A 27008-nucleotide genomic window follows, 5' to 3' on the forward strand; every position below is an offset into this window, starting at 1 on the left:
CCATTTTGGGTGGGAATGGGTGGGAAATTGAATTTGAATTTTATGAAGGTAGGTGGGGTTTATGGGGAAGAGTGGGTTGATGTGAGTGGTGAATGGGGAAATTGGGAAGAGGAATTGAGGTGATTGGTGAGGAGTGTTGGGAAGTGTGACATGGGGAGTAGGAAAGTGTGATTAGGATTAGGAGAGTGTAATTAGGGAATATGGTAGGTGGGGATCTTGTGGGGTCCACAGATCCTGAGGTGATCCTGTGGGGTCCACAGGATCCTGAGGTGTCAAGGAATTCCATCCCTGCACCAAATAGGCATGTAAAATGCCTTTGCACACCATTCTGGCGTTTAAACGCCCATTGGTGCACGTTCTGGGCGTTCAACGCCCATGTAAAGCATGTTTCTGGCGTTGAACGCCAGTTTCATGCTTGTTACTGGCGTTCAGTGCCAGCTTTTCTTCTCTGGGCACATTCCTGGCGTTCAGCGCCAGAATGTTGCTTGTTTCTGGCGTTCAGCGCCAGAATGGTGCTCTGTTCTGACGTTGAACGCCGGCCAGATGCATCTTACTGGCGTTGAACGCCAGCCTGTGCGTCCTCCAGGGTGAAAAATATTTTTCTTCTGTTTTTGACTATGTTTTTAATTTTTATGATTTTTTTTCGTGACTCCTCATGATCATGTACCTAATAAAACACAAAATAACAATAAAATAAAAATTAGATAATTAAAATTGGGTTGCCTCCCAACAAGCGCTTCTTTAATGTCAATAGCTTGACAGTGGCTCTCATGGAGCCACAAGGTGATCAGGTCAATGTTAGTGTAGTCCCAACACCAAACTTAGAGTTTGGACATGGGGTCTTAACACCAAACTTAGAGTTTGGTTGTGGCCTCACAACACCAAACTTAGAGTTTGACTGTGTGGGCTCTTCTTGACTCTGAACTGAGAGAAGCTCTTCATGCTTACTCTCTTTTGTCACAGAGGGATGGCCATGTGCCTTAAACACAAGGTAGTCCCCATTCAATTGAAGGACTAACTCACCTCTGTTGACATCTATCACAGCTTCTGCTGTGGCTAGGAAAGGTCTTCCAAGGATGATGCAATCATCCTCTTCCTTCCTAGTGTCTAAGATTATGAAATCAGCAGGGATGTAAAGGCCTTCAACCTTTACTAACACGTCCTCTACTATTCCATAAGCTTGTCTCAATGACTTATCTGCCAATTGTAATGAGAACAAGGCAGGTTGTACCTCAATGATCCCTAGCTTCTCCATTACAGAGAGTGGCATAAGATTTATCCCTGACCCTAGATCACATAGAGCTTTTTCAAAGCTCATGGTGCCTATGGTACAAGGAATTAGGAACTTGCCAGGATCTTGTTTCTTTTGAGGTAGAGTTTTCTGAATCCAAGTATCTAGTTCACTAATGAGCAAGGGAGGTTCACTTTCCCAAGTCTCATTACCAAACAACTTGGCATTCAGCTTCATGATAGCTCCTAAGTATTGAGCAATTTGCTCTCCAGTCACATCTTCATCCTCTTCAGAGGATGAATAGTCTTCAGAGCTCATGAATGGCAGAAGGAGATTTAATGGAATCTCTATGGTCTCTATATGAGCCTCAGATTCCTTTGGATCCTTAATAGGAAACTCCCTCTTGTTTGAGGGACGTCCCAGGAGGTCTTCCTCACTAGGATTTTCGTCCTCCTCCTCCCTTGTGCATTCGGCCATATTGACTAAATCAATGGCCTTGCACTCTCCTTTTGGATTCTCTTCTGTATTACTTGGGAGAATACTGGGAGGAGTTTCAATGACTTTCTTACTCAGCTGGCCCACTTGTGCCTCCAAATTTCTAATGGAGGATCTTGTTGCATTCATGAAACTGAAAGTGGCCTTTGACAGATCAGAGACTATATTGGCTAAATTAGAAGTGTTTTGTTCAGAATTCTCTGTCTGTTGCTGAGAAGATGATGGATATGGCTTGCTATTGCTCAGCCTATTGCGTCCACCATTGTTAAAGCCTTGTTGAGGCTTTTGTTGATCCTTCCAGGAGAAATTTGGATGATTTCTCCATGATGGGTTATAGGTGTTTCCATATGGTTCACCCATGTAATTAACCTCTGCCATGGCAGGGTTCTCAGGATCATAAGCTTCTTCAGAAGCTGCCTCTCTAGTACTGTTGGATGCATGTTGCAATCCATTTAGATTTTGAGAGATCATGTTGACCTGTTGAGTCAACACTTTATTCTGAGCCAATATGGCATTCAGAGCATCAATTTCAAGAACTCCTTTCTTCTGAGGTATCCCATTATTCACGGAATTCCTCTCAGAGGTATACATGAATTGGTTGTTTGCAACCATGTCAATGAGTTCTTGAGCCTCTTCAGGCGTTTTCTTCAGGTGAATAGATCCACCTGCAGAATGGTCCAATGACATTTTCGAAAATTCAGAGAGACCATAATAGAATATATCTAATAGGGTCCATTCTGAAAACATGTCAGATGGACATCTTTTGGTCAGCTGCTTGTATCTTTCCCAAGCTTCATAGAGGGATTCACCATCTTTTTGTTTGAAGGTTTGAACATCCACTCTCAGCTTGCTCAGCTTTTGAGGAGGAAAGAATTTATCTAAGAAGGCAGTGACCAGCTTATCCCAGGAGTCCAGGCTATCCTTAGGTTATGAATCCAACCATATTCTAGCTCTGTCTCTTACAGCAAAAGGGAAAAGCATGAGTCTGTAGACTTCAGGATCAACTCCATTTGTCTTTACAGTCTTACAGATCTGCAAGAACTCAGTTAAAAACTGATAAGGATCTTCAGATGGAAGCCCATAAAACTTGCAGTTTTGTTGCATTAAGGCAACTAGCTGAGGTTTCAGCTCAAAGTTATTGGCTCCAATGGCAGGAATGGAGATGCTTCTTCCATCAAACTTGGACGTTGGCTTTGTGAAGTCACCAAGCATTCTCCTTGCATTATTATTATTATTTTCGGCTGCCATCTCCTTCTCTTGTTCGAAAATTTCTGAAAGGTTATTTCTGGATTGTTGTAATTTAGCTTCTCTTAATTTTCTCTTCAGAGTCCTTTCAGGTTCTGGATCAATTTCAACAAGAGTGCCTTTTTCCCTGTTCCTGCTCATATGAAAGAGAAGAAAACAAGAAAAGAAAGAAGAATCCTCTATGTCACAGTATAGAGATTCCTTTCTGTTAGTAGACAGAGAAAGGGGGGAAGAATCCAAATACAAGGGATATAAGAAGTTTGGATTCTTAGATGAAGAGAGGTGAAGAGAAGTGTTAGTAATTAATTAATTAAATAGAATAAGAGAAGAGAAGAGAAATTTCGAAAATAATTTTTGAAAAAGAGGTTAGTAATTTTCGAAAATTAGAGATAAGAGAAGATTAAAATTAAAATTTAAAACAATTAAAAAGAATTTTTGAAAAAGAGAGAAGTATTTTTGAAAATTAGAGATGGATAGGAAGTTAGTTGGTTTTGAAAAAGATAAGAAACAAACAAAAAGTTAATTAGTTGATTGAAATAGATTTTGAAATTAAAATTTAAAAAGATAAGAAGATAGGAGGTTAGATAAGATATTTTGAAATCAAATTTTGAAAAAGATAAAATTTTTGAAAAAGATAAGATAAAAGATAAAAAGATTTAATTTTAAAATTGACTTAACTAACAAGAAACTACAAGATAAGATTCTAGAACTTAAAGATTGAACCTTTCTTAACAAGAAAGTAACAAACTTCAAATTTTTGGACCAATCACATTAATTGTTAGCTAATTTTCGAAAATTAGATATAAAGATAAGAAAAAGATTTTTGAAAAAAATAATTTTTAAAAATTTCGAAAATAAGAAAAAAATGGAAAAGATATGATTTTTTGAAAAAGATTTTGAAAAGATAAGATTTTTAAAATTGAAATTTTGACTTGACTTGTAAGAAACAACTAAATTTAAAAATTTTTAACCAAGTCAACCCAAAATTTCGAAAATTTGGAGGAAAATAAGGAAAAGATATTTTTTTGATTTTTGAATTTATGAGAGAGAAAAACAACAAAAATACTCAATGCATGAAATTTTTAGATCAAAACAATGAATGCATGCAAGAATGCTATGAATGTCAAGATGAACATCAAGAACACTTTGAAGATCATGATAAACATCAAGAACATAATTTTTTAAAAATTTTTGATGCAAAGAAAACATGCAAGACACCAAACTTAGAAATTTTTAATGCTTGGAAAATATGAATGCAAAAATGCACATGAAAAACAACAAAAGACACAAAACAAGAAATCATCAAGATCAAACAAGAAGACTTACCAAGAACAACTTGAAGATCATGAAGAACACCATGAATGCATGAATTTTTGAAAAATGCAAAAAAAATTTTAAAGCATGCAATTGACACCAAACTTAAAAATTAACACAAGACTCAAACAAGAAACACAAAATATTTTTGATTTTTATGATTTTCTAATTTTTTTGTATTTTTATTTTAATTTTTTTCGAAAAACATTTTTGGAAAAACGAAAAAGAAAAGAAAAATTTTTGAAAAAGTTTTTGAAAAGAAAATTACCTAATCTGAGCAACAAGATGAACCGTCAGTTGTCCATACTCGAACAATCCCCGGCAACGGCGCCAAAAACTTGGTGGACGAAATTGTGATTCAATTGTTATTCCATTTTGCAAAATTCATTGCTTTTCATTCCCTGGTAATGGCGCCAAAAACATGATGCCAATACCATAGTTCACAACTCCGTTCAACTTAACCAGCAAGTGTACTGGGTCATCCAAGTAATACCTTACGTGAGTAAGGGTCGATCCCACAGCGGTTGTTGGTATGAAGCAAGCTATGGTCATCTTGTAAATCTTAGTTAGGCAGATTAAATAGTTTTGGGTTTCGAAAATTAATAGTAAAAAGAAAATAAAAGGGATAGAAATACTTATGTAAATTAATAGTGGGAATTTCATATAAGTGTATGGAGATGCTGTGCTCCTCTTGAATCTCTACTTTCCTATTACAGTCATCCAATCCTTCCTACTCCTTTCCATGGCAAGCTGTATGTAGGGCATCACCATTGTCAATGGTTACATCCCATCCTCTCAGTGAAAACGTTCCTATGCTCTGTCACAGCACGGCTAATCATCTGTCGGTTCTCAATCAGGTTGGAATAGAATCCCTTGATTCTTTTGCGCTTGTCATCACGCCCAGCCTTCAGGAGTATGAAGCTCGTCACAGTCATTCAATCCCAGAATCCTACTCGGAATACCACAGACAAGGTTTAGACTTTCCGGATCCTCATGAATGCCGCCATCTATCTAGCTTATACCACGAAGATTCTGTTGGGGAATCTAAGAGATATGCGCCCGGCCTAGAGTAGAACGAAAGTGGTTGTCAGTCACGCGCGTTCATAGGTGAGAATGATGATGAGTGTCACGGATCATCACATTCATCAAAGTTAAGTGTAGCGTATATCTTGGAATAAGAATAGAAGAGAATTGAATAGAAAGTAATAATAATTGTATTGAAACTTGAGGTACAGCAGAGCTCCACACCCTTAATCTATGGTGTGCAGAAACTCCACTGTTGAAAATACATAAGTAAAAGGTTCAGGCATGGCCGAATGGCCAGCCCTCTCCATGATCAAGTGACTGAATAGTCAAGAGCTTAAACTGTCAAAAGATGTCTAATATAATAGTAACTTATCCTATTTATACTAGACTAGCTACTAGGGTTTACATGAGTAAGTATTTGATGCATAAATCCACTTACGGGGCCCACTTGGTGTATGCTTGGGCTGCGCTTGATCTATCCACGAGCTGAGGCTTCTCTTGGAGTTGAACTCCAAGTTATGACGTGTTTTGGGCGTTCAACTCCGGATCATGACGTTTTTCTGGCGTTTAACTCCAGACAGTAGCATGTTCTTGGCGTTCAACGCCAAGTTACGTCGTCAATTTCCGAATGAAGTATGGACTATTATATATTTCTGGAAAGCTCTGGATGTCTACTTTCCAACGCCGTTAAGAGCGCGCCAATTGGAGTTCTGTAGCTCCAGAAAATCCATTTCGAGTGCAGGGAGGTCAGATTCCAACAGCATCAGCAGTCCTTTTGTCAGCCTTTTTCAGAGTTTTGCTCAAGTCCCTCAATTTCAGCCAGAATTTACCTGAAGTCACAGAAAAACACACAAACTCATAGTAAAGTCCAGAAATGTGAATTTAACATAAAAACTAATGAAAACATCCCTAAAAGTAGCTCAAACTTACTAAAAACTACCTAAAAACAATGCCAAAAAGCGTATAAATTATCCGCTCATCAGCCTGGGAAGCTCAGAAATCGCCCCCAGTGTTTACACTTTAATGACGTCACGTGCGAGCATCGACGCGTACGCATGGGTCACGCGTACGCGTCGCTTGACATTTTACCATCCACGCGTACCCGTCTGTCACGCGTACGCATCACTATGCGACTTCATATCCACGCGTGCGCGTCTGCTGTGCGTGCGCATCAATGTATGCACTCCAATCCTTAATTTTCCATGAGTTCTTCACTTTGCATGCTTTCCTCTCCACTCCTTTGATTCATTCCTACCCTTTTCATCCTGAATTCACTAGCAAACACATCAAGGTATTTAGTGGAATCAAAGGTGAATTAAAACTAGCAAATTAAAGGCCTAAAAAACATGTTCTTACACTTAAGCACAAAGAAAGGAGAATTTACAAAACTATGCTATTTTAGTGAATAAATGTGAAAAAATGTGATAAAACCCCCCTAAAATCAACATAAGATAAACCACTAAATTGGGATTTATCAATTATTTCTTAGGCTATAAAAGATTAATATGGCTAATATAGTTTGAATTATACTAATGAAAATACTAATACTTATTGGTTAATCATTTTAAATGATATTCGCAGATTTTTGGAGGTTCGAAACCCTATAGAGTTCCACTTTTTTTCTAAGACTAGAAAAATAGTTTGTGAGAGTTTTAAAACCCCAACAAGAGCACCAGAAAAATCGCCAGTGAATGACGTCATGGCAGTTTTTTAAAATCATCACAAAAACCTTGTGGTAGCTCATATTTTTTAGGTTAACAAAACTGTCATAAAACTTTTGGTGAGGTTAAAACTGCCACAATCAATAAAAAAAGGTCACAAATCAACAAAAATATTGTAGTGTGTCCTTCCATAAGTCTGATGATGATGTGTCATGTTAAATATCATATGTCATGATAACATGGTAGGTCATTACCACATGTCACAAGATGATTGGTTGACGTGCCAAGTCAATAACATGTGGCATGCCATGTGTGCCATGTGTTATCTAACATATCTTAAATTTATTTAGAGTTAAATTAGTTCCCTGAAAATATATACATAAGTCATTTTCAACTCTAAAATTTTAAAAATTAATCAAATTAGTCTTTATATAAATTTTTTTATAATATTAAACTTTTAATATTTCTTAATCCTACTAATTTTAATCTTAATTTTTACACCTTAATAAACAAAATTTCTTTAGATAAAATAATAAAAATAATCAAATTGTTACAAAGTTGTTTTTTCATTTATATTTCTAGATTTTACATTTTCAAATTTTAATTTTTTGTAGTAAATTTTTTTATAAAATTAATTTTATCAAATTATTATTAATTATATACTATAAGTTTTAATCTTTTAGATTTTACTAAATAAATATAAGAGTTATTTTAAAACTTTAATCTTTTGGATCTCACCCAAAATTTAGTCCAATATATCACTAGTGGCATTTTTCTATATTTGTTTTAGTTTAAAATTCTTTTAAAGAAATTAATTTTTCTTAAAAAATCCGACAATTACGAAGACATAAAGAAATGGTGGCAATAACTAAATCGTAATAATATTTAAAAAATTACATTAAGATATTAAGATTCAACGAGTAATTTCACAAATCCTTTTTTTAACTATTGAGTCATATTCTACAACATAAATTAAATAATAACAAAAATTATAAATTTAAAAAAATCTAAAAAAATTTAATTTTAAGTAAATTACTATTTAGTGAAATTTAAAAAATTTAACTTTTAAATATATAATTAATAATAATTCAATAAACTCGTTTAAATAAAAAATTTCACTACAAAAAAATTACAATTTGAGAATACAAAATTTTAAAATACAAATGACAAAATAACTTTGTAATAATTAAATTATTTTTGTTATTTTATGTAAAGAGAATTTTATTTATTAAGGTCAAAATATATATTAAAATTAATAGTATTAAAACATATTTAAAATTTAATATTACGAAAAAAATAAGAAAATTTTATATAAAGACTAATTTGATTATTAATTTTTAAAATTATAGGGATAAAAATGACTTACAAAAATATATTTTTAAAGATTAATTTGATTATAAATAAATTTATAATATGTCAAATGATACTTAACATGTCACATATCACTCATATGATACGTCAATCAACTATTTTATAATACGTGACATTAATTTATTAAACTATCTTGTCATATATTATTTAACATGATACGTTATTATTTAACTGATAAAAAGATTAATTTAATTTATTTTTTTTATTTTTTAAAATTAATATAATTAAAAAAATATTTAAAATTCAATTTAAAAAATTAATAACTTTTATGAATGAATTTGATTATTAACCGGATGTAATAAATTAAAGATGTATGGCTCGTGTATCTATAAAAGACCTAACATCATCAACGTGGATAAATAATTTTGGATAAAATGCTAACCTTGAATTTCCTTGTCTATGACTACAATAACATATTAGATGAAAGAAACTGAACACGTATCATCTTATTCTTTTTCTTATTTCACAAATAATTTCTATTATTTTTTGTATTATAAATATATAGGCCTTTTTAATCGCATGATAATTAAATCTAGGACCATGTTTGGATTATGCTTCAATTCTAACACCATCGAAATAATATATTGAAAGATGGATAGTGTTTTAGAGTAATACAATTATTGTTTTTGTTTAACAATGAGTAATAATATTTAAAAATATAGCCTAAAAATATAAAATTAAATTATTAAGCTAAAAATATTAGATTATTAACTAAATATAATGATTAATATAAACTAAACTAAGCCTTCTTTCTAAAGATTAATAGGATTTTTTTGAATTTATCTATGTTTGATCATTTAATTGGACGTCATTTATTACACATATTAACACTATAATTATTAAGTTAGCAAGCAAAAATAGAAACAATAGTAACAAATAATTAACAACCATAAATTAGAAGGAAATCGTTATTAAAATCTTGTGCTTTAAAGGAGGTAAGCATGTGGTGTGTATAATAATAGTTAGTTAGACTATTTTATAATGTGATTAGTTATTTATTAGGCAATGAATGTGTACTATGCAGAATCTGTTAAAAGAGTTGGACACACTAGTGAATATATAAATCAGCACACACACATCATTGAGAACTAACTATTCATTTTCTAATTCAGATCTTTCTTATTGTTCTAATGCTCTCTCTTCCTCTTTCTCTCTCTATTGAGTTATGACCTAATATCTATATGGTATCAGAGTTTTAGATCCTTGTGACCATGACTTCCGCATCACTCACTATAATACAAATTGCTCAAGTTTTCTCAAGTCCGATTACAATGAAATTGAATGAAGAAAACTTTTTGCCATGGAAATATCAAGTAGAATCTATAATAGAAGCTTACGAAATGTTGAATCGCATCATAGGCGAGTCAATTCCAACGAAGCATCTTTCAATCGAAGATAAAGCTTCAAGCACAGTGAATATAGAATACGCAACGTGGAAGAAACAGGATGCACTACTCAAGACTTGGCTTCTTGCATCAATGAGCAAGAGATTCAATACACGCATAGTTGGATGTGTGTTTTTTCACCAGATATAGAAATGATTAGAAACTTTCTTTGCATCATACATCATGGCGAAGATTAGACAACTCAAGAACAAACTAGTAAACACAAAGAAAGAAGGTTCGATTTGCGATTACTTGCTAGAGATAAAGAAGATAGTAGATTCTTTAATTTGTGTTGCAGCGATGATAAATGACTTTGATCATGTAGACGCTATTTTGAATGGACTGCCAGAGAGGTATGCCTCATTCATCACCACGATAACTGCTAGGTCTCCTCCAGTGACACTTAGAGAATTAGAAGCTTTGTTAATGGTGCACGAAGAGTTGTTAGACAAGTACAAGAGACCTAACAATTTTGTACAAGCACATGTCACACACGTTTAGAACTTTAATCACAATTTTAGAGGAGGTTTTCGTGGAGGAAAGTTTTCATTTCGTGGACAAGGTGGTTCAAGATTTGGCAGAGGAGGAAGGCACATGCAATTCCAGCAGCAAGGATATACAATATTAAATTCTATGCATCCTCAGGCTCAAGTATATGGAAGAACAAATTCCAAAATAATACAGTGTCAAGTGTGCAACAAACTTGGATATTCTACTCTCACTTGGAGGTACAGATACGATTCTGACTTTAGTGGAGGTTCACGCACAAAAAACTCCTAAGTTTCTCAAAGTCCTGGCGCCAATCTTTCTTACTCCAGTGCCTTAATGAAAAATGAAGCTGATTATGCTACACCTTCAATTCTTCAAGACCCGAACTGATATCTAAACTCTGGCGCCACGCATCATATGACTGCAGATGCAATGAATTTCATTAAAAAGTCTGAATATGCTAGATCAAAACGTGTCACTATTGGAAATGGTATAGGTTTGTCAATTAGCCATGTTGAAAATTATATTTTTATTTCGGATCTGAATAAGAAACAGTTTTTGCTCACAAAACTTCTTGTAGTGCCTCAAATTTTGAAAAATCTCCTAAGTGTATATCAATTTGCTAAAGACAATAAAGTTTTTTTTTTAAAGTTTCATGATGAACACTGTGCTGTTAAATGCAATGTCTCCAAGGAGGTCATACTCTAAGGAACAGTTGAGAAAGAACTATACAAATTTATTGACTTTCGAGCAAAAGACACACTACAAGGGACACGCCGAATAGCGGCGGTTTTTTTAGCGATTTGCAGCGGTTTTTAACCGCCGCGAAACAAAATTCCAGCGGTTCCACAAGCGTTGCCTATTAGGGGGTGGAGATTTGATTTTGCGGCGGTTTTGAAAAACCGCTGGCACAACCGCAGCAAATCAGATAATTCATTTTGCGGCGGTTGTAAAACCGCCGCTATTCTGTCAACGGATTTAAAAAAAATTACGGCGGTTTAAAACCGCCACAAATCTATGTAGAATTTTTTAAAAAAAACGAGACAGTTTTGAACTGTCTCAATTTCATATCTGAGCTTATAAAAAACTGAATAACAGGAGGAATTAATTATGTACTTTATTTGCATTTGTAACAGCATATTGATCCACTTGTAAGTGAATCTATATATATATATATATATATATATATATAGAGAGAGAGAGAGAGAGAGAGAGAGAGAAAACTTTTTCATAGCAAGCTTCATCAAGAAGAGCAATGATTCCACCTGGTTTCTGCATCAAAAGGATTGCTTTAGATAATGAGGACATAACATTTTGAATGCAAATTCAGAGGAGACATCTTGAAAATTCTTTGTAATAATTGCAAAGATGTCTACATATTGTAAACAAATTAGTATCTAAGTTGCATTTCTGAATATTACAAAGTAAATCAAATACAAACTACATAAGCAGTTTGTAAACATATATATATATATATATATATATATATATATATATATATATATATATATATATATATATATATATATCATTAGATGTTGCTCTATCAGATTGAAATCTTGCTATAAATATTGCAAAATGAAGCATAGCCATAAAGTATGTATAAACCTTTTCAATTAGATCAAGTACATCTTGATTATCCATAGATTCTAAGCAGCTCCAATCAATCCCTTCTTTTGTATTTCTCTCTTGTTCCATCTTAAACATATGTTGCAGGACATTATCCATGTTGGAATGCATGTTATGAGAAAAAGTGATAGTTAAAGTTGTCAAATATCTAAAAACTAACCTCATACCGGGTTGAAATGTTGCTGCAGCTTTTCATTTGTGAAATTAATACAAAACTGCTCAAAACTGTAAAGAGGGAATTAGATATCAACTCAGATTTATGCTACTCTCGAGGAACAATGATATGTGTGTGTGTGTGTGCGCGCACACGCATGTGTTTGAGTGAATAATATGATTATGTTCACCTGTTATTCTTAAAGCTTTCAAAGCCATATATGTCAAGAACACCAATGAGACATTTTGACTCTGGGTCTTGCCCAATTGAGACATTAATTTTTTGGACTAACATGCACATAACAATAGAACAGATAAAAAATTATTCAGATTCAAATAACATAAGTGCAATAAACATAGGATAGGACACATTTTTCATATTTTAAATTCATATTTTTACACTTGACATTAGCATAGTACCAGTCAAATAAACAAGAATAGTGATTTGCTACCATGGGCAGATAACAGAAATATTAGCATAAAACTTAGAAAGTCCAATGGCATGAAATAAACTACAGAAAGTTTTAGAACTAATGAATCTTCAAACACCTTATGATTGGGAAGTCCAAGGGCAAGTATGGAAGAACATGCTGGTGACAACTCTGAAGGCTTTAAGATCATTGTGTTTCCAGCTGCTACTGCTCCTATTAGTGGCTCCAAGGATAAACCTGTCATTAATTAAATTGTAACTCTATTAATTTGCTATACAAATACTTAATCAACATAAGGAAAATGGTTCAAAAAGTATGACTCACCAAAGGGGAAATTCCAAGATGAAATAATGAGGACTAGGCCAGAGGTTCAGGAACAATTTCTGCACTACTAAGCAGTGCTATTTGTGGCAATTTAGCCTATCAAAAAACAAATTTGAATCCATTAGGCTTGAATGCTTATCCTTGAAATTTAAAATAAAATGGAATTAGGAAAATTGGCACTGATCTCACCTTTTTGCCTGATATCCAATATTTTAAGTTACTCAATGCAAAATTCAAGGACTTCATCAAAGTTCCTATCTGCTTAAAAGGGCCAATTCGTTAATTAGCAATTAGAACTGAAAAATAGTTTTTTTTTTTTTAATGTTACTATTATTACTACTCAATGCTGCATAATGCATGAATTTAAAAGAAAGCTTAAATTAGGAAGGAACTATATTGATTAAAGATTAAACTAATAGAAAGGCAATAATAATAATGTCAAATATTTTCATTAAACTTAGAAGTGCTAAATAGTATATATGATGACACACTTTTTTGAACAAAAACAAACCATTTTCAAGTGTAATTATAAAAAAATTAAATAAAGGCATAACCTCATCTCTAAAAGCTTCAACTTTATGCTTTCCTAGGTCGAGCATTAAGGCTTTCAAAATATCTTCTTCTTTTTCAATGAGGAAACGACGCAACCCTTTGAGTTGTGATTCTCTCCATGACCCTTTCTTTCTCTCTCCACTCCCATAATACTCCTTCATATCATTCATAAAATATTGCATTAAGCATAATAATGAATAAACCAAGCATAATCAATCTTTTGATAAACTCATAACTACACCATCATTGGTACCCTTTAACATATACTAATTTCAAATAAAATAGAACAATCAAACTAAAACTTCAAAAGAGAAAGAATCACGCAACTCCTTATTAAATCCATGAAAATAAAAGTTGAGCTCCTCCGTTTTTCACTGAGGAAAACTATCAAACAGTTTGTGTGCATATTCCATAAAAACAACAAAATGCACAAGATAACAAGTTTATGCTATATCTAAGATTCTGGGAACAGAAAACAGAGTGAAGGATATGGTACCGTGAGCTAGCATGTGGGAACTGCACGGAGGATGATGGCAGCTACAAACTGCGTAGAGGGATTCAGGAAGGGCACAATGAGGCTGTGACGGATGATGAGCTTGCAGTGCAAGAGGGATTCAGAAAAGAGAGCCGCGCTAATGCAAAGCAATGTAGAATCTTCTGGCCTTCCACTTTTGAGCTTCAGAACACACAACACAACAACACTACAACACTGCACATAGAGCAGTTTGTCTTTAGTTTTCTGCTTCATGTCAGCATACCCACCACTCATTTGCTCTTATGCCTATTCATTTCAATCTTCCAATGTTTCTTCCCTTCTGTTCTCTCTGATTTCGCTCTGGAAAAAAAAAATCAACTTTGGCATATCAAAACTCATCTGGGTCATGTAAAGTTTGAGCTTTTTTAAGGAACTTGAAAAGAAAAAAGGGAAAATAAAAAATAGAATCTGGTGGAGCTAATAACCTGTACTCAGTTGATGATGAGTTTAGAATTGGACAATTCAAATTGGACAATTATTTCTAATAGAATGCAGGAATATATTTTCAGCAAGGAAACAACTAATGAACCATTTATCTTGAGGTCAACAACTAAGGAAGAAGCAGAGTTACCAATGAATCTGTCCCGGTTTTGGCAACGGTTGTAACTAGTGGCAGCGTGTTTGACGGCGACCTCCTCTCCCCTTTCGGCTCCTCCCAGCGGCGGCGCTATCAATGGCAGCAGCAAAAAACCCTAATGGCGACTGGAACAGGGTGCGACGGCGACGGCCTTGACCCCAATCGACGGCAACCGCGACGACGGAGCAGGACGGTGTGAGAACAGACCTCCTCCTTCTCCCCTGGGTTCATCGTCTTCTGCTTCTCCTTCCTTTTTCGTCGTTCTTCTCCTTCGTGAGCGCGCGCTCTCCCTCTCTTCACGAACACACTCTCTCTCTTCGGCTTCAATGGCGACAACGGCAAGCTTAGTAGTGGCGGCGGTGGCAAGACGCGACGGTGTAGACCCGCGATGAGGACGATGACGGCGCTAGTTTCGCGGTGAGCTGATGCGGTCTCCCTCTCTCTTCGCAGTTCTTTCTCTTGCGGTTCTGGCTTTTCGACGGCACGGCAACGCGACGGCGGCGGCGAACTCAGCAGCACCGACCCGGCTCCTTCCTCCCTTTCCACTCCTTCTCCGTTTTTCCCTATCTTCTCTTAACATTTCTTTCTTTCTTTTTTATTTGTTGAAGCTGCTGAGTGCCGAGTGTTGTGTTTTTGGGAAAGGGAAATTAAAATATCGCCAAAAAAAATTAGGTTAGCAGCGTTTTTTTAAAAATTTGTGGCAAAATCAAATCAAATAGCTGCTCTTGCCGTGTTTACTATTAAAACTGCTGAAAATCCATCAGATAGCGACTATTGTCAAAACAGCTGCTAATTGTGTGTCGCTATCTTCCGTTTTTGTGGTAGTGACAAAGGCAATTCAGCTGCTGCCCACCTTGCTTCAGTTCCATGAAACACCAATTTTCTTCTTTGGCATGATTGCCTTTGGCATCCCTCCACTACCGTAGTAAATAAAGTTTTGCAATCTTGTAATATTTCACTCAATTCTGAATATTTTGTGTGTCCTTCTCGCTGTCTTGGGAAAGCTCACTAGCTCCCATTTTCTTCTTCAAATTTTGTGTATAGAAAACCCTTAGAACTCGTGTATACAAACATATGGGGTCCTGCCCCTGTGACTTCAATAAATTGTTCAAAGTACTATGTCCATTTTATTGATATTTTTTCTCATTTCACATGGATTTATCTCATTTCCTCAAAGGCTCAACTCAGATCTGTATTTCTTGATTTCCTAGCTATGATTGAAATTGCAACTTTATACTAAAATTAAGATGATGCAAAGTGATAATGCAAAGGAATATGTGATTTTGGTCAAGTCTTTGCAGGGAATAGGTTTGACATGTAGGTTCTCATGTCCGTACGTCCACCAATAAAATGGAACTGCTGAACAAGAACACAGACATATCGTTGAAACAGGTCTCACACTAATAGCTGAAGCTTCAATTCCCAAACAATTTTGGAATGATGCCTTTATCACTGCGGCGTGACTTATCAATATGCTACCTAGTCCAGTTCTGGACAATATTTCACCTTATGAGAAGCTGTTCAATGTCAACCCAAACTACTTGTCCCTGAAAACTTTTGGTTGTTTATGTTTTTCTTATACTAGGCCATTCAATAACCACAAGATTGATGATCGGTCTTAACCCTGTGTGTTTATCAGTTATGGCATTCAGCACAAAGGATACAGATGCTTGAATGCTTCAGGGAAAATCATTTTGAGTAGGCATATTATCTTCGATGAAACCAAATTTTCCTTCAAGTCTGGCTTTTCATAATTACTAAAGGACACCCTTCTTGATGATCCCTCATCATCACCATCCACGTTATCTCAATATATGCCATCTCTCACCATTTTGTCTCACCAATCTGTATCTGACACACAAACTCCCTCTCTTAGCCTCATCACTTTCATCAGTTCCCAGTCCATCAATTCAAACTCACATCTCCCAAGTAATTCACATAATGAAACTCCCTCTTCTTTTTCTAGTCTTGCTAACCAATCTGTTCCACAACCTCAACCTCAATCTTCCTAACATGTCCACTCATCTCATCCAATGATAACTCGATCGAAGAATGATATTTTCAAACCAAAATTGGTTCAAGCCTTTGTCACAATCAATCCTAAATCTAAGAATTACAAGGAGGCACTATCAATTCCACATTGGAAGCAGGCGATGGATGAAGAATATAGTTCTCTCATGCGTACTCACACTTGGGATCTAGTTCCCTTGCCTCCAAACCGAACTCCTATACAATGCAGGTGGGTTTTTGGAGTGAAACATAACTCGGATGGCTCTTTACAGAAGTATAAAGCCAGGCTAGTCACTCAGGATTTTAGCCAACGACCTAGAATTGATTTTCAAGAAACCTTCAGTCCGATTGTGAGGCCTACTTCAATCAGATTAGTGTTGTCCTTGGATGTCTCAAACAAATAGAGCATTAGACAGCTTGATGTCAATAACGCGTTTCTAAATGGTGAGTTAAGTGAAGAGGTGTTTATGATTTAGCCACCTGGTTATGAGACTGGTTCCCCTAATGAAGTATGTATATTAACAAAATCATAATACGGTTTGAAACATGCTCCCCGTGCGTGGTACATAAAGATTTCAGGTGTTTTACACAAGCTTGGTTTTGCTACAACAAGGGTTGATAAGTTTCCTTTTGCCAGGGTTTGTGATGGTGCTATTACCTATCTTCTCATTTATGTCGATGACATTATAGTTACTGATATTTCAGACGCACAGATTAAGCAAGTCATTATTGATCTCAATTTTCATTTTGCTTTGAAGGATATTGGCTGCCTTCATTACTTCCTAGGCTTGGAAGTGGTTCCTACCAATGATTGCGGCCTTCTCTTGAGCCAAACTAAGTATGTTCATGACATACTAAAGAAAGCCAACATGCTGGGTTGTAATTCTTGTGCTACTCCAATTCCTTCCTCTCTTAAATTATCCAAGACTGGCAGTCCTGTGTTTCAAATCCAGCTCTTTATCGCTCAATAATTGGGAGCCTTCAGTATCTTACCATTACCAGGCCAGATCTCGCCTATTGCATCAACTGCGTCTGCCAATTTATGCAGAACCCTCTCGAGTTACATTGGAAGGTTGTTAAGCGCATTCTTCACTACATTAGTGGAACGGTTAATCTTGCCTTTAAATTCAGCCAGCCGTAGAGCACAATCTTACTATCTACACTGACTCTGATTGGGGGTCAGACCCTGATAATCGTAAATCAACTAATGGTTATTGTGTTTTCTTAGGACCAAATCTGATTTCTTGGGCCTCGCGTAAGCAGCATGCTATCTCTCGCTCTAGTACAGAAGCATTGCTGATGCTGTGGCTGAAGCTATATTCATTCATAACCTCCTCTCAGCTATTCATATGCCAATTACAACACCTCTAATTGTGTACTGTGACAATCTTAGTTCTGTCATGTCACCTATAAGCTCTCTCTTCCTCTCTCTTTCTCTCTCTTTATTGAGTTATGACCTGATACCTATACGCTTTTTTTCCTTCAGATCAGAAATATCAATTAGCTACATTATTAACGTGTGTGACACTGTTTAGGTGGTAATTTTGAATTATTGATGACGATATCATATCATCGATATTACTATACTAGTTTGGAGGATGAAAATATGAAATCTCCGTTTGCTTACTTTTTAAGTTCTCCAAATTAAAACCCAAATTCACCTTTCATTATTATTATCATTTTTAAAAATATTATTTGTATACTAAAATTAGCCACTAAAATTAATCACCAATATATTTGTATATAAATATATGTATAGTTTAATCTATTTTTAATGTATATTTGTATTTCAATACATTAATCTATTTTCAACGTCACAAATGTCCAAGAATCATCTTCTGTTATTATTATATGAGCTTGTTATATATATGAAGAACTGATAAGCATCAATTACTACCGTTAACGTTACTCAAATTCTTCTAGTAAAAAATCATAAATTATCATAAAAAGTCAAATTATGTAGGATTTAATTTGTATGAAAAAGATAAAATGTGATATGCAATGAACATAAGAATATAGAAGGCAGAGAGAATTGACATAAAAGTAGTGTTTCTGAATATTATTGTGATCATGACATTTATGAGATGCATTCTCTGCATCACAATTGAGTAAGAAAGGTATTTATAACCTCTCCAAAAATCACAGGAAAAAAACTATATCTAATGAGAAGATGACATGTTCTCTACGTAACTAATTTTGCTAAGTTCGTTTTACCTGATTTAACTGCTTCATTCTCCACAGCTACCTTAAATCATGTGTCTAATAAAATAATTTTATGCTTAGAGAACAAGCAGTGTATAGAGTCTTTGTAAGAATGCTTATAATTTAGAAAGCCAAATGTATATGGACAACAAAGAGTTATTTTTTAGAGACGGTCTCTAGTATAAAATATAAATCAATCTCAAAATATTTGTAGTGATTAAGTAAAATGGTGAGTATTTTTAATGAAGATTTTATAATTATCTTCATGTGAAAAAAAAAATTTTTTTTTTAGATGATGAATTATAGAATTAAATTTTGATATATTTTAAAAGTATTTTTTTTATTTAAAGTGTAGCTAAATAAATAAATTATATTTTTATACAAAATATTTTGATAAAAAAATATTTTTAATATTTTTATTTAAATAGCTTTCATATAAAATAGTCTAATTTATCAAAAAGTTATACTACACTCATCATTTTAAAAGATGGAAATATCATATGAGAAATTAAACTAAGCCATTAAACTCAAATTATATGTTATTAGATACTTGATATATATGATAAACTCACAAACATAATCAGAGACAAGAACAACATGATGCCTATACAAATAAGATATTTATATCAATCACAATAATATATTGGAAAGAAAAGGTTTAATTATTTTGTTGATTTTTATAGTTTTACTAAATTTATATTTGGGTTTTTATATTTTTTTTAATTGAATTTTTTTATTGTTTTTAATTTTGTAGTTAAGTCATTGACAGTATAAAAAATATTAAAATTAATGAATTTTTTTTTGTAAATTAAAAGTACTCACAATTAAAAATTTAATTAAATTTTTTATTACATATTTTTTTAGAAGAATATTTTATTAATTTTAACGTTTTTTATATAAAAAATATAATTAAAAAAAATAACGTAAAATTTCAATTAGAAAGAAAAAATATATAAAAATTTAATTATAAATTTGAAAAAACTATAAAATACAAGGCATAATAATTAAAACCGAAATAAGGATATGACATACAATACATGTTTGAATGAGCATCATTTTCAATGTTCAGAAATAACATATAAATAAAAAGAGAAAAAAACAAATATATAAATGAATGCAACAAAAATGCCTAAATCTATACGAAGTCACATAAGCTCCCTTTGCGTTCAGTATCCTTTTAATAAAATCAAGTTTTTCTGTTCTTCTCCCCTTTTATTATCAGCAAAAAAGAGAAATATTACTGAGTATCCGTTTTCGTGCTTCTAAGAACTTTAAGGATCTGTACGAAAAAGTTTTGATGCTCTCGAAGGTTTCTTGAATGATATGAGTGATGAGCAGATAATTTATACATTTTTTGGCATTATTTTTAGGTAGTTTTTAGTAGGATCTAGCTATTTTTAGGGATATTTTTATTAGTTTTTATGTAAAATTCACATTTCTGGACTTTACTATGAGTTTGTGAGTTTTTCTGTGATTTCAGGTATTTTTTTGCTGAAATTGAGGGACCTGAGCAAGAATTTGATAGGAGGCTGACAAAGGACTGCTGATGTTGTTGGATTCTGACCTCCCTGCACTCGAAATAGATTTTCTAAAGCTATAGAACTCCAAATGGCACGCTCTAAATTGCGTTGGAAAGTAGACATCCAGAGCTTTCCAGCAATATATAATAGTTCATACTTCATTCAAGTTTAGATGATGCAAACTGGCGTTCAACGCCAGTTCCATGCTGCATTCTGGAGTAAAACGCCTGAAACACGTCACAAACCAGAGTTAAACACCAAAAACACATTACAACTTGGCGTTTAACTCCAAGAGAAGCCTCTGCACGTGTAAAGCTCAAGCTCAGCCCAAGCACACACCAAAGTGGGCCCCGAAAGTGGATTTCTGCACTTAGACTTATTTCTGTAAACCCTAGTAGCTGGTTTAGTATAAATAGAACTTTTTACTATTGTATTAGACGTCTTTTGACCATATCTTTGATCAGTTTATGCGATCTTAGACATTGGGGGCTGGCCTCACGGCCATGCTTGGACCTTGTTCTTATGTATTTTCAATAGGTGGAGTTTCTACACACCATAGATTAAGGTGTGGAGCTCCGCTGTGCCTCGAGAATTAATGCAAAGTACTACTGTTTTTCTATTCAACTCTCGTTTATTTCTATTCTAAGATATCCATTCGCGCCTAAGAACCTGATGAATGTGATGATTATGTGACACTCATCATCATTCTCACCTATGAACGCGTGCCTGACAACCACTTTCATTCTACAAGCAAATAAGCTAGAATGAGTATCTCTTGGGTTCCTTAACCAGAATCTTTGTGGTATAAGCTAGAATCCATTGGCAGCATTCTTGAGAATTCAGAAAGTCTAAACCTTGTCTGTGGTGTTCCGAGTAGGATTCAGGGATTGAATGACAGACGCAAAAGGATCAATGGATCCTATTCCAGCATGATCGAAAACCGACAGATGATTAGTCGTGATGTGACAGAGCACCTGGACCATTTTCACTGAGAGGACGGACGGTAGCCGTTGAAAACGGTGATCCCCAACATATAGCTTGCCATGGAAAGGAATATACACGATTGGATGGAGACAGCCGAAAAGCAGACGTTCAAAGAGCCACACAATATCTTCTTGCGCTTATCTGAAATTCCCACCATTAAATTACATAAGTATCTCTATCTTTATTTTATGCTTTGTTTATCTTTATATTCGAAAACCATTATAATCATTAGAATTCGCCTGACTGAGATTTAGGATGACCATAGCTTGCTCCATACCAACAATCTCCGTGGGATCGACCCTTACTCACGTAAGGTTTATTACTTGGACGACCCAATGCACTTGCTGGTTAGTGATGCGAAGTTGTGAAGAAAGTGCTGAGTTATAAACGCGCATACCAAGTTGAGCGCCATTGTTAGAGATCACAATTTCGTGCACCAATGAGTCTTTTTTAAAGGTAATTTTTGACACATTTCAGTCGTGGTTCATCGTAAAAATTCAATATATACAACTTCAGGATATGAGTATTTTTTGAAGTGTGTTGGCAAATTCATGTATGTTCTGAAGTGGCAACAAAATTGATGGAAGAAGGATAAAAGAACAAGATGGGAACAAGTTTTTTGCATGGAAAAGAAAAAGGTGTCGCAGCTTTGGACTCAGCAAAAGATGATGAAAGAACCAGAGAAGATGAAATGGAGTAAAAGGAGGTATCAAAGGTAGGTCTCTTTCTAAATGAGGTGGGGGAAGAGTAATACCATGGTTAGTTTTACGAAATAGTTTAAGGTTGGTTTAGTGTATTATAGATTTGTATATCGTAGCGAGGATAATTTTGATAAATAAATATTTTTGATAAATGGTTTGACAAAATTAATAGTTATATTATTGATGGATTAAGGAGAGAGTATAAAAGCGTGAAATTTGTGTTATAACGAGCTCCATAATGTATAATGGCCAATTTATAAGCCTCACAAATTGGTTCATTATAATTTTTAAATATTTTTAGGTCTTAGATATTTCTAGATATTAATATTACACATTTCTAGTACTTATTTATTTACTTAAGATCACAAGAATTTTAGAAAATTTCACAAATATGTAGCATAATCAATACTCCTCTTTGATGTACATTTGTGTAATTCTAAACATCTTTTGAAATAGTTCAAACTTTGATTTTTATAGTGTCTTAGCGAAGATGTCTGCCAGTTGATCATCTGTGTTGCAATTCTTAATCTTTATTTTTTTTTCCAATATAACTTCTCGTGTAAAATGATACTTGATAGCTATATGCTTGGTCTTACTATGATGGATTGGATTGTTTGCGATTGCTATTGTTGACTTGTTGTCGCATAACATAGTTATTGGTTCTTCTTATTGCTCTCCTATGTCTTCGAATATTTTTCTTAACCATATTGCTTGACTAGTAGCATTTGTGACTACAAAATATTCATCTTCAGCAAATGATTGAGTCACAGCTTTTTGTTTTTTTGATGTTCAAAAAAAATACTCCATATCCTAGTATAAATATATATTTAGAAGTCTTTTTCATGTCATCAATTGATCTTACTTAATCACTATTTGTATTTTCAAGGAATTTTGAATTTTTGATAGATTTATAGTGAATGTCATAATCCTTTGTACTTTGTAGATATCTTACGATTCTTCTTACAGCTCCATAGTATTTTTGATTTGGCTTTTGCATAAATCTTAATAATAGACTTTTTTATACATGAGATTGAATCTTGTGATAGTTAAAAAAAGAGACTTCTAATAAAATTTCTGTATTGCGAACCATCTGCCTTTTTAAATTCATTTTCTTTTTATAATTTTTTATTATAAATTAAAAAAGTATATATCATTTTGCAATTATTCTTTTTGAACTTTTGTAGTAAATTTCGAATATATTTTTTTTTGTAAGATAAAAATTTCGTCTTCATTTTCCAATTCTAAATTAATCATCTCAAGTAGAATTCTTTCATTTTGTTCAAAATTTTTCAAGTCTTGTTCAGAAAGACTTGTTCTCCTTTAACATAATTAAATAATATTTTATTAATAAAATTAAAAATACTTTATATACATAGGTAATACGAGATGATAGTTAATATTAATAAGTTACATATATTAACATTACATATATTACATATGTTTTAACTATATATATATATATATATATATATATATGTATAAATTAAATTTTTTTACTATTGTATATATGACTCTTCTTATATTATTATTATTATTAATAAATTAATATTTTATTATTTTATATATATTATTTATAAATTTTTTATTCTTATAATTTTCTTTATTCTTTATTTTTTTTAAATTTACGAAATCAAAATTTTACTAATATTATTTTTTGTACAAGAAAATATATCCAAACTAATTTAACTTTTTTTAATTATTTATAAAAATATTTTTAAATTCTAAATATCTAACAGTCCCAAATTTTCAAATTCTAAATCAAAATGATTTATCACAACTTTAGTTGGGAGAAAAAATTTTTGCATCATACTATCAATTTCGATAAAAAAAAAAAAAACCCAATTTTACAATAGATAGTAACATTAACAGTTAAAAGAGGATTTGATTGAACATATATAACAATTTTACAATGCTTATCATTAACTACAGAATTTCACTATGTTTTTTTTATACTAAATAATTTTATAAATTAATTTAATTTAATATCGAATTATATATTATATATTATTATATATAAAGTTATTAATTTTTTAATATTAATATTTTTAATAATAAATTAATTTGAATTTATAAATTTTAATAATATTATTAAAAAAAATAATAACTACATTTATTTTAATTATTTAACTATTTAATTAATTAAGTGGAAATTATAATAAAAATTAAAGTTAGTTTTTTTAATAAAGAAATATTTTAAATTTTTATTTATTATTTATAATATGAAAATTGATGTAAAATTATTTTTTATGACAAGTGGTGGATCATAAAAAAGACTAGAATAAATTTTTTACTGAAAAGGATCTAACACCCGGCTCTTAAAATGTTTTGGTAACATTCCGAACAAAAACCGAAGGATTAAGCAGTCCTGCATCAAAATAACTCATTGCATGCAGACAAAATGGTTCGAGAAGATTAGTTTCAGTATGTTTAATAATTATTTTGTTCCATCACTAAATAGTTACGGTTAATATAAGGATGCTAAATACTAATAACGGTATTGCTAAAAAAATAAAAAGAAAAATCATCAAAATTTATTTTATTAATATTAAATAAAATAAATTTTAATTATTTTTAATTAATTTTTTTAGTTACTAAATATTTTTATCCTACTAATTGCTGCCAACAGTACTGCCAGTAATCTATGTTAATAACCCTATAATCACGGAACAAAGTACATCTTAGGAAATCATTAATTAATAGTATATAAATTACATATTAACTTTTGAATTTGATTTTTGCATGCTTAATTAAACAAATAAAAAAAGTTCCAAAAGCAAAGGAAGAGAAAAAGAAGAAGCTGATGAATTGATGATAAACTTAGATAAGACAACCAAACATTCCAAACTGTACATACGGAGAATCAAAAAAAAAAAAAAAATTAAAGTTGTAAAAAGCTAAGAAAATCAGAAGGGAAATTTAAAAAAAAAAAATACAAATTAAACAAGCAAAATCCAACATATTTTTGCATTTTCTCATAGGTTCTCTCATGAATGAGTCTAACTAATTAAAGAAGCTAATTAAGGGAAAAAGAGAGATAACAAAATATACAGAGTGGTATGAAAAATTTAAAGAGGTCCATTGGAAATTGGTGCAGCTCTCTTGATGCTATCCATGTTGGTGGTTTCATAAACAGGTAAACCGCTACTTGAATAGTAACCCAAATCATAGTTCTGCAACTCAAACAGATCAGAACTTGAATCACTCTCTGCACCTTCATCAATCTCATCATCATTCATGCTTTCTCTGTTGTTATTATTCTCCTGCAACCACTTCTTCTCCTTCTCAGCAAGTTCACTGATCCAGTTCCGTTGTTTTTCCGACAACAACAAAGTTGTCGTCGTTGTTTTCGGATCCCTCTTTTTCTTCTCGTCCAAGAACAACGAGAACTCATTTTGCAAAGTGGTAATGGCGGCAGTGCTTGCTGCTGCGGTTTTGTTACTATCATCATGACCGTCCAATGAGAAGTTTTTGAAATTGGAAGAACACTTTGTTGGGGTTTGAGCATGAACACAAGGAGGAGGGGTTCGGAAGCCTGACAACGCGGATTTCGAAGAGTCCGAAGCGTCAGTGCTTGATGAGCTTCCGAAGTGGCTAATACTGCTTCTTCTTCTTCTTCTCCAACCACCAGCAGGGAACTCATCATGATCTTCGTTGTTGTTATCTTTCGTGGATTTTGATGATGAAGAAGAAGAAGCCGTGGATTTCCACGATGGTTTCTTCTTCTTTGATGATGCTGACTGGCTACTAAAGAGTGAGTTCAAGAAACTTGCTAGCCTTCCACCTGGCGAACTAGGTTGCTTACTAATAACTTTTTTGTTCTCTTTGTTTTTGAGTGAAGATGGCTTCTGATGAAGATGATGATCGGCCACGACGCCATGGAATTGTTGAGGGAGCAAGGATCTCATTGGCATGTCTAAGCTGATTCTTGCCCTGTTAGTGTGGTGGGTTCTGTAGGCGCCGGCTCCGGCGGCGGCGGTTCCGGAAGAGTAGCAGCTGCTACTACTGTAACTGTATGCATTTTTGTTGTGGCCAATAACAGACTCGTTGTAGCCTGAGAAATACCTTGCTGCTTCGAACACGTCGAGCTCGCCGGAGTCGTTTCTCCGGTGGAATGTTTTCTTGTGGTGGTTCATTATATCTTTGTCTATTAGTCCTCCTGTTATGGACATGATGGATGATCCTTGCTTAGCTAATAAGATGAAAGTGTCTTGTTGCAATGCAACTTTGGGTGTTAGAGAGGAAGGGGGTTGTTTTTAAAGAATGGAAGACGATCAAGGCCCAAGGGTTTTGGAATGATTGAATTTGAGTGTAGTGCTTTGGAGGGTCAGTTTAGAGTGTAAACAACAACTCTTAGCCATGATTTTATATGATGATGAGGGAGTACTCTTAGTTGGAGGTTCCTTATGTGAGGTCCCACATACATGATGTTATGTATGAGAAAGCCACTTAAGCAAATACGCCTAAAATGTCTTTTTTTTAAAAGATATTTTTTAGTAATTAAAATTTAACATATATAATCGATTAAATCAAGTTATTTTTGTTAAAATTAGATTAGATAAATTGATTTAATCGAAAAAATAATGAATCAAATCTTGAACTAGTCTAAATTAACATTATTTTTTCTATAAAAATGACTACAATATCCTTATTATAGAGAATGATTAAAATACTCTTATTATATATATATATATATATATATATATATATATATATATTAAAAAAAATTTTAAATTCTAATCCTACAATAGAAAAGTAAAAGACTAAAATTTAGAATTCTCAAAATTAATATATATAATAGAAGTATTTTAGTCATTTTCTATAACAGAGTATTGTAGTCATTTTCTATAAAAAAAATAATATTAATTTAGATCAGTTCAAGAATTGATTAATCATTGTTTGATCAAATCAATTTGTCTAACCTAATTTTGACAAAAATAACACAATTTAATCGATTATATGTGTTAAATTTTAATTATTAAAAAACATCTTTATAAAAATACGTTTTCAGCATCTTTATCTGAGTGGCTCCCATGAAAAATATGTAATGTTAATAATAGAACAAGGCAACTACTCCAATGAAGATGCTAAAAAAATCTTGTCATGATGATCTTTATTTAAAAAGTGTGACTTATTTGTTTAGCAACATTTTAAATAAAAGTAATACTTTTACTTC

The 27008-nt window shown here is 33.0% G+C and overlaps 2 protein-coding genes and 1 pseudogene across 2 annotated transcripts; 1 reads left to right on the forward strand and 2 right to left on the reverse strand.

Annotated features, from left to right (window-relative positions):
* Nucleotides 1-12387: 12387 nt before the first annotated feature.
* On the reverse strand, nucleotides 12388-13476 carry LOC112803605 (aldehyde dehydrogenase family 3 member F1-like; annotated as a pseudogene).
* A 3095-nt stretch (nucleotides 13477-16571) lies between these two features.
* LOC112803606 (uncharacterized mitochondrial protein AtMg00810-like) lies at nucleotides 16572-17668 on the forward strand. The gene is made up of 4 exons (XM_025847089.1): nucleotides 16572-16657; nucleotides 17066-17307; nucleotides 17382-17536; nucleotides 17657-17668. The coding sequence occupies exons 1-4, from the start codon at nucleotides 16572-16574 to the stop codon at nucleotides 17666-17668; spliced, it is 495 nt and encodes a 164-aa protein (XP_025702874.1).
* Nucleotides 17669-24619: 6951 nt separating this feature from the next.
* Nucleotides 24620-26264, reverse strand: LOC112801667 (protein BIG GRAIN 1-like E). Its single transcript, XM_025844540.3, has one exon. The coding sequence runs from the start codon at nucleotides 26002-26004 to the stop codon at nucleotides 24901-24903; it is 1104 nt and encodes a 367-aa protein (XP_025700325.1). The 5' UTR covers nucleotides 26005-26264; the 3' UTR covers nucleotides 24620-24900.
* Between the last annotated feature and the right edge of the window lie 744 nt (nucleotides 26265-27008).

Source organism: Arachis hypogaea, chromosome 5, assembly GCF_003086295.3.
Source record: "Arachis hypogaea cultivar Tifrunner chromosome 5, arahy.Tifrunner.gnm2.J5K5, whole genome shotgun sequence".
Taxonomy (NCBI): Eukaryota; Viridiplantae; Streptophyta; class Magnoliopsida; order Fabales; family Fabaceae; genus Arachis; species Arachis hypogaea.

Coding starts and splice junctions, on each gene's coding strand:
- LOC112803606 (XM_025847089.1), top strand. CDS start 16,572: ATGGATGAAGAATATAGTTCTCTCATGCGTACTCACACTTGGGATCTA. Junction 16,658..17,065: donor CGAACTCCTATACAATGCAG/GTGGGTTTTTGG, acceptor TCCTTTTGCCAG/GGTTTGTGATGGTGCTATTA. Junction 17,308..17,381: donor GAAAGCCAACATGCTGGGTT/GTAATTCTTGTG, acceptor TTTCAAATCCAG/CTCTTTATCGCTCAATAATT.
- LOC112801667 (XM_025844540.3), bottom strand. CDS start 26,004: ATGTCCATAACAGGAGGACTAATAGACAAAGATATAATGAACCACCAC.